Below are 8,948 nucleotides of genomic sequence, written 5' to 3' on the forward strand. Positions count from 1 at the left end.
TTCTATTTTTAAAGGATACAACATCCATTGAAAAGATGTCAAACTGTTGTGAAGAAATGTAAGTATAAAGTTTGTAGTGATCTTATTTAAAAATAAAAACAACTGATCACCTTTGAGAATTGTGTGCATATGCTAATAGTAGGGAACTAATATAATGATGGCCTTTTCTTGGTGCCCCGTCTGAGGCCCAGGCTAGACAGGCGTGTCCCAAGTCTTACAGTAGGGGTTTTTCAGCCATCAGAGTTTTTAAACAAAATAAGTACTGATCACTCTTGTTTCCTGTCTCACAGAAGTAAGTTAAATTATTTGTCCTGAAAATACATCAAAAGGGATTTGCTACTGTGTTGTTGACACACATTCTGTTATGCTGAGCTCGTCCTCGGCTTCCAAAGTTACCCTGGGTTGATTGACGACGCAGATACAATATCTGCTCTCCGGAGCTGAAGCTCAGCTGCATGCCACATTGAAAGAAAAGCTGTATTTGTGATGCTGGGACACAATGCATCAGAGTCCAGTAATGGATCCCCAGCCAACCTGTATTGTTTTAGCTGACTGAAGTGCACCATGGGAGTGCTGTCTTTCACTAATAATGCTGTCTTCTGTAGATCGCGGCCCCGAAAGCCATGGCAGCAGACCTTCTCAGAAGTTTTTGGCACTCGTTGGAAGATCCTGTGGTTCATTCCTTTCAGGCAGAGGCAACCACTGCGAGTTCCCTACCACTTTGCCAATCATGTCTAAACAGATGGATGGTGGGCACAGATGGGTCCTCCATGCTGGAAATGAGTTACAGGTTTTATGAGAATAGAACTATGACAGTCTTCAAGTCAATTAAAATCCACCCACCAATCTTGGGCATCATAATGTGCCCCAGGCTTTATTTTAATAGTGATCTTGATCCTGTTGTGGGACTAATACAAGATCTATATTTAAGTTTTAAAAGCATGTTTACTTTCAAATTAGCCTTCCACCAGGACTTCTTTAAATGCTTTTGTTACTAAACTCAAAAGGCAGTGATTGGGATGAAATCATTGTACATAAATTTCCTTCAGTACTTATAGTATTCTAAATTTTAATTTATTGGAAATTTGAGATATTTAATGTTTACCTTTAAACAGTACTAACCAAATTTGAATTTAATTCTTCAGGTTTACAAAACTTGATACACTTTGTTATGTGTAAATTTTCTTTTTTGAATATAAGTTAAAATGCTTTTCATTACTTCCTTTTCTATGTGCTGCAGGGTTTTTAATATGCAGTGTAGGGTGAACAGCAAAGGGCAGTACTGGTCTCGGAGCAGCTCTCTGATGCTGCCTTCTTTCCTGCTCATCAAAAGTGAAATAAGACACACGAGTGTGGTGTATCAACCGCTACCTTGTTATAACAGAAAAGTTCATTTTCCCTTCTGCTGCAGTTATTGATGGCTATTGCAATGTTTGCTCCCAAGAGAAATTTGTGACCAGTAAGGCATATATTCCTAATTTTACCCTATGATTCTATTGACTGAAAAGGGTAGGAAGTTGGCAATAATTCCAGTTAATTTTTCAAGTGCAGTTATATCAGAATGCAGATGTTTTAAAATGCTAGTATAACTGGATGGTGTGTAATACACAGTATATAAAGGAATACTGTGTTTTAAAGTATGTATATTTTTACTTATCTGCCAGTAGATCTCACTGTACACATTGATGGTTTATATATTATATAATAGATACTGGTCAGCTCATACTGAAGTTTAAAAGTAGGTCATTAACTTTATATACCAGTAATCACCCAGGTTGAAATTGAATTTCCGTTGCCCAGTTATAATTTGCATCACTCTAGAGACCTTTTATTAGTAGCTGATGCCAGGAAATTATCTTAAAATAGAGTGATCTATGGTAGTGATAGTCCTTGACAAACATAGATCCTTTTTTGTATGCAAAGACATTTTTATGATTTAAGTATTTCATTTAGAATACTGCAAATCCATATGTTTGAAAAGTGTGTGTGCTAGTGATCTTTCCCCTGAAAATAATATAGAACAAATCTACCATTCTTGAACCACATACATGCTTTTCTTACAGGTAGTTGTAAAGTAAGGAATCATAGCTTGGAAATACTGAAACAGAGATTATTATTGTTAGCCAGTCAGCTATACTGTGGCTAGTTCTTTCAGATACTGTAAATGTCTTATAAAATATTCTGAAGTGATAGAATAAGCTCTTTTCAGAAATATTAATACCATAATTTCATGTTCTAATTATGTTTATTTAAAAACTTAGAAGTGGCAGATGAAAATATTTATTGGTGCTAAGACATATAGTGAGTTTAATATAAGAAACATTTATAAAGGTTAGGAAACAAAATTAATATGTTTATTTTAAGCAGATGGGTTGGATTTTGTTCAAGCTGATTGACTAAATTGGCTGATGACAGATTCTAAAAGGAAGTGGTATATATATAATGTAGGGAGATACAGGTTGATGCCTTCAGCTATATATATTCTGTTCACAAAAGACCTGGAGCATTCATAGCAGAGCCAAATGAAGGCCCAGTTTGGAGCTTTGTAGACTTGCTTCCTCCAGTAATAGCAGTAGCTCTGACAAAAGGTAATGGGTATGGTCTCTTTCCCATGCTGGGGATTTGTGGGTATGGTTTTCTTAGGTATACCACTTCTAGGGCACATTCTCTTCCCTCTGTCTTTACTCTCCCAGGTCCTGATCCCTCTCCACAGTTCCGTTGAGTCATTGAACTACAAAACTAATGCCCTAGTTTGAGCTACTGAATGCTATTATCAATGTATTTACACAATCTATATTGCAGTATATCTATATATATAATTATGCAGTATTGTCAAATGTATATGTCTAACCCCACTAGGGGTTTGTAATCACTATTAGATTCCTAGAGAAAAGCCTGTTGGCCATTTCCTAGGGATTAAGCTCCTATGTTCTTTCTGCGCCCTCTTTTGGCTAATTGATGTAATTATATCCTGGCTGTAGAGGCTTTTACTATCCCATTAGTGTGTTGTATCTCCAATCTGTGAACATGCCAGAGATACACACTTATGGGAATATATGTATAAAAGTGTAAAGTTTTATGAAAATTGAAAGTGAATCGTTACTGTTGGTGATGTTCTGTTTAGATAAATTGCTTGGCTTCATGTATGTATATTCTTGTACACTTTACTGTCAATCACAAATTTAGATTAGGATAAGCTATTTCATGTTTTACTTTAAACTCCATTTTGTTAACTTAATTTGTTATCATTATAAAGACTTACTTTAAAATTACTATTTTATTACAGAACAAAACATTTATTACAATTGCTGTGGCAACCATGTTATCCAGTGTGTTTTACTGAATATCTAAAAAAGTACATTTAATTTTCAATTCAATTTTGGAATGGTACCACGCATACACAGAATCAATTGCCTTAAAATAATTAATAACTGATGTTACTATTTTTTCTTTACTTTAAAAAAAAACCTTCTCAGTCAGAGTTAAACCTATACATTGAATAGCCACTTCATTTGTCCTTCTGAGTAACCATGGGAATAATTCCAGGTGTGGAGTGTGAGAAAGCAACTGAGCAATGCGATTTCCTATTAGTCTGTATATTGCATTGAAGTATTTATTAATTTGATTTTAGCAAAATGTGTGTTAAATGATATTTTTACATTGGCAGAATGATTTCTTGGGCTTCTGGAGTTAAAATACTTTAATCAGGCTGCATTTATACTTAGTAAACATTTAGGGTTGGGTTTGCAAGGTGACTCAGCACATAAAGGTATTTGCTGTGCAAGACTGGTGAGCAGAGTTTGGTTTCCAGAACCCATTTAAAGGTGAAGGTGAAGAGAAACAACCCCCCCCCAAAAAAAGAAACCTGATTCCATAGAGTTGTCCTCTGAGCTCTGCAAACATGCCTTAGCAGTCATGCCTCCTCTCCATCACCATGCATCCTCTCTCTCTCTCTCTCTCTCTCTCTCTCTCTCTCTCTCTCTCTCTCTCTCTCTCTCTCACACACACACACACACACACACACACTTTTTAAAAATCTAATTGGATAAGCTTCATGTAAGCAATGATGGGCTGAGTTCAGAATCCTCTAAACATTGAGTGATCTACAAAAGAGTCTTGGTACTTGATAACCAGACTTATGTTTCAGTTTACTAAGCTAGCTAATGTTACATGAAAATAAAAACACTATTTTGTTTAAAAATAGTATTGGAATATTTTCGTTAACATAAAAGAGCCATTTGCATTGTAGCTAACACAGGAACGTCTTTAAATAAAGTAGGGGCTGGGGTACCTCAATGACAGAGTGCACAGAGGTCCTGGATTCAAGAATCAGGAAAAGGAAGGAAGAGCAACCAGAGCATAAGCACAGGAGATGCAGAGGAAGTGAGGCAAACGTCTCAGAACCAACACTAGAACACGGCACTAATGTGTAGAGGGGGCTCCACTAAGTATGGCAGCTCATTCTAACCATTCTTAATCAGACTCCAGGTTACTTCCATACAGATCAACTGTCTTGCTCAAAAGATGTGTTAATTCTAAACATTAATTACAAAGACTTAAATTAAGAACACACTTCCAAACAGGAGGTACAAATGAATTTAGATGAAAGCCACATAGTTTTCTGTGTTGATCATGGGTAGTTTGAATGTTCTTACCTATATTACTAAAAATCACAACTTGTCTTGCAGAGGCTTAATATGGCACTAATATTCGTTAGCATTTGCTAAATTTTGTCTAGACTGTCTGTTCTCTGGCTAGTTCTCATGTATGTCACATATCAGTAGATAACCTAGCTACAGTTCACTAAACTTCGTTGTGTAAATTTTGACATGATCTCTACTATACATAGACTATATTGGGAATTTATTACAAACATGTAATTTACTAATAGCTAAAACATTAGACTTTCATTCACCTCTACTAATGCTTTGAAAATTACAAGTATTGGCAAATGTAGTTAGTAAGTCCTAAACTTAGTGTGTTCTACTTGCTAGTATTATTGACCATGTAATTAACTAATGAGTGAGTAAAATGATTCAGTACCCACATATGTTACCTTCTGTTGTAGGTACCATGCTTGGCATTCATCTACAAATAAAAATCTTAGTATAATTTATGTTTAGCTGTTCTTAGATTCTACAATATTCTGTAGCAGAACATGGTGAAAGATTAGCAGTTATTTACTTGAAATATTTTATACCAGTATTGTCACTGACTATATGAACCAATATTTAGTATTTATGCTACCTTTGTGATGGTTTAAATTCAAGAAGTGACCTTTCTCACTTCTTCCATTATCTTTGTGCATTTTTTAAAACAAAATTTATTTTTTAAAAGCCATTTTGTTAAAACCAGTAACATTTTTATTAGTTATTTAGATGTGGCAGTATTACCTGCTAGTGATAATTTGGAACAAATTATTATTATTATTATTATTATCATCATCATTATCATTATCATCATTATTTGGAGACAGGGTTTCACTGGTTTTGAACTCAGAATCCTTCTACCTTCACCTCCCAAGTCTGGGATTACAGGCATATGCTGCTGTACTTGGTTCAATGCTTAAAATTCTTACTTCATTGGTATTACTGATTTGACTATCATATCTTTTACGATATTATTTTCTCTCCCTTTCTACCCTACAGTTCAGGTACCAAGGAGTAGCAAATAGCCAAAAATTGGATAAAGAAAGTAGGGAACATTAGTAAGATGGAGAGAATAATCAGCATCTCTGCAAAAACCTTGACTAGGACTGGGACTGTGATACCAGAGACACCTTGCCGGCTCCTCATCCCCGGCCAGCACCGTTTTACTGTAAGAGTCCTTCTTTCTGGGAAGTATTTGGTCTGAGTTATTTAACCTCCACTTAGATTGCTCTTTCTATTCAGCTGGCTAGATGCTCCTGAGAGATTATTTTAAATTTTAGATAAATTGTGTAGAATATGTTAACCTGCATCATTTTTAGCATGCACGTGTTAAAAATAACATGGAAGTGTAGCTGTATAATACAGAGGAGAAATGATAGGTTGCCCAAAGTTTGAGAAAACTGGAACCTATTTTAGGAGTCTCTTTTGGCAAAAGAAGACTACTGAGTCACCAGAGAAAACCAACTGTTTAGGTATGAACGGTGGCTTACACTTTAAAAATCAGCATCTTTTGCTGTTCTTGAGACCCTGGAGGTCTTCCTTTCTGTTGGCATTTTAAATTTATTACCTCATGTATGTACAGGTAGTGCTTCCCACACTTGCTCAACTGTATAATTAACTAATTACACACGTATTTTTCATCTCAGTAGCTGTAAATGTAAAGATGTAGTCTGAACAGCCATAACCTAAACAGGCATGTCTCCTTTTGTAGCTTTGCTTGCCGGTTTCACTCAGTGCTGTGTCTGATCATTTGTAGACTCTCAGAGAGAAGACCCATGTGTATACTGTGAGCTTTGTGTCCGAGTCAGTGTAGATGGATGGTATTTTAACCTACTGGTGCCTGAGCAACTAAAACATCCTGGTGCTATTCACTTTAGCTTTGAGTTACATTCTTAATTCTTGAACCAAAGAGTTAATTTTCTTTTTGGTTGGCTGGGAGATAGCTTCTCACATCTGTGTCTGAAGAAGTGAACAGTTAGTTGGCAGAACTTACTTTCTGTGAATGCTTACTCAACAGAGTAAGTTGAAAATGATTCTTTAGACTTAGGTTTTATTCTGTTATGCAGAGTGGTGTGGGTTTTAATTTTGTATGTTAATATATAGTGTGGCTACTTTTTGAGGTATTTTAATAGGCCAAAGCTACAAAAATTATCGAATCACTTTTCCCCTTCATTTCACTTTGGTAGAGAAGAAAAACACTTATTTCTTTAAGCAAAGTATTCTATTAGACACTTATAGTGACTACTCAACCAAATGCTAAAATAAAGGGCAAATAATGGGTCCATTCTTAATTACGTCAAGAATTTAGCATTTCTCTGTGTGTGGGTATAATTCTTAATGGCTTTAAAGAATGATACTGGTTATTTGCCTATTTTGAAAATAAGATTTTTTAAAGGACACTTTAAAAAACATATAAATCATGCACACATACACACATGCATGCACACACAAACTTTCCCAATACAAAAGTACCTTGATTTAAACAAACATCTCAACAGGAGTTGAACTTTACAACCAAAGCAGTCTAGATGCTGCTGCTTACTCTACATGAAATTAGAGTAAGATTGTTTTACAGAGTAATTTTTTGTTTTTAGTGATTCATTTTACATAACTGGAGAATGCAGTCCTGTGGATGGACTTGTCCAGGTGTGATATGAGTGCTTCCCTGGTCTTCCCTGGGAGTTCTGGAAATACTTGTCAGTGTCTCCTTAAAACTGAAGCTGTGGTGACTGGTGACTCAGGCAGGGAATTGACTGTGCAGGTGACTGGAAAAGTAGACAGTCACATTGAAATGCTTTTGTTTTCATCAGCTTTAGTCTGTGTCTCTGTTAGTGTTGACATAATACATGGTTTTGCAGTGAATTCTGAATGGAAAAAAAGAATCAAGTCTCAAACTTGAGAGGTGACGAGCTCATGAGCATGAAGTATGTCCAGATGAGCAGATAAGAGAGGACTCAGGGACGGGCAGCACTGTGTCTCTTGTGAGTTGTGTTGCTACTGGATTCTTAATAATCCCACTGCTTATGCATTGTTCAAAAGGCAGAGTGCAGTAATTTTTTTCCAAGTTGTAGATAGGAATGAATTTACCACTGCTTTGTCTCGTGGTGTGATTATTAAAAAGCAAAGAAAAAATTAATATATATGGAAAGAAAGCAACTGAAGATACAAAAGGAAGAAATTCCACCCCAGTGAGGGGTATTTAGATAAATGGATTGCAAGCCCAAGGACAGAATAGGCTCTTGGGAAAACAGACGGCATGAACCACAATAGCTGAGCATGCTCTGTGCCCAGGATTAGTCTGGCAAGTGTAATCACCACTCAACACCTCTGTCATTTTGAGACTCCTAAAGTTTGCTGTCAGCCCCAGTTCACACATATTCCGAAATGAAAGACCCTTCTTGGATTTTAAAATATGGTAGTACTGTAGGTGCCTGGGAAGACCCTGTCTTAAAACATGCCAGTGTGCTTTTCATTCAGTTGTAATATGTCTAAGTTTGAGGGCCGTGTGCCTGCCTTGTCTGCTGTTTTGCTTTGCCCTTACCCTAGGAGAGTCTGCAGTACCATTTCTAGTGTTAGTGGTAATAAGGAAGAGAGTGCATAGAGATGGAAGAGCACTCTGGGGGATTGAGGAAGCCGACAGGTGGGAACTAGGAGATACACTCATTTGTTTAGATGAGACGTCTACACTGGTTCTTCTAATGAAAATGAACTATGTATCTACTTTAAGAACAACATTGCTTTTAATTTATTTTAGTGATTTTGTTTTATTCATGTAATATTCTATTTTTCTTTGCAAATTGCCTTTAATTTAAATTGTGGAATTTTTACTTCTCTTGAAATGTACTATGTACTGTATTTTTAGAAATCTTATTTTTAAATAAATATTTTTGAAAAACATGGGAGTGTTTTTATCCCCTTACCTCGTTATCTATTGAAATGTACCCAAATTCTGGATTTTAGAACTACCATGTTTTAAGAATTCTCTCCTTTCCAAATTTTGTGCCATTTGGATGAATAGTTAAAGTTAGTGGCCTTAGGCTGTTCTTCTACTACAATCTCAGGATTCATTACATACTCGGGAAAACCTAGGTATACATATTGGACTTGAAATTGTCAGTATTCCTAGGTAGACATTATTTTAGAGATCAGGTTGCTGCATTCAGCTGTCGATGTGTCATGCTAGATATTTTACGTAAATACTTTCCTTGCACGAAGCGCAATGTGGAGTGGAGTTGCTGCTTTACACCCTGAGGTTTGGAGTTCCTGAAAGTGCTTAGGACATTACTTTATGCAGACTCT

General features: G+C 36.1%; 1 protein-coding gene across 3 annotated transcripts in view; it reads left to right on the forward strand.

Annotated features, from left to right (window-relative positions):
* Positions 1-6,478, forward strand: part of Zdhhc21 (zinc finger DHHC-type palmitoyltransferase 21) — a 55,595-nt gene extending 49,117 nt beyond the window's left edge. For 2 of the 3 annotated variants that reach the window (XM_035439830.1, XM_027400204.2), the window contains 2 exons: positions 15-58; positions 606-5,116. In XM_035439830.1, coding sequence (XP_035295721.1) covers positions 15-58; positions 606-738 — 177 coding nt within the window. In that variant the 3' untranslated portion in view covers positions 739-5,116. Of the gene's footprint in view, positions 1-14; positions 59-605; positions 5,117-5,648 lie in introns of those variants that run through there. The other variant, XM_035439831.1, reaches the window with a different exon arrangement.
* The last annotated feature ends 2,470 nt before the right edge of the window (positions 6,479-8,948 follow it).

This window comes from Cricetulus griseus, chromosome 2 (genome assembly GCF_003668045.3).
Source record: "Cricetulus griseus strain 17A/GY chromosome 2, alternate assembly CriGri-PICRH-1.0, whole genome shotgun sequence".
In the NCBI taxonomy this organism is placed as follows: Eukaryota; Metazoa; Chordata; class Mammalia; order Rodentia; family Cricetidae; genus Cricetulus; species Cricetulus griseus.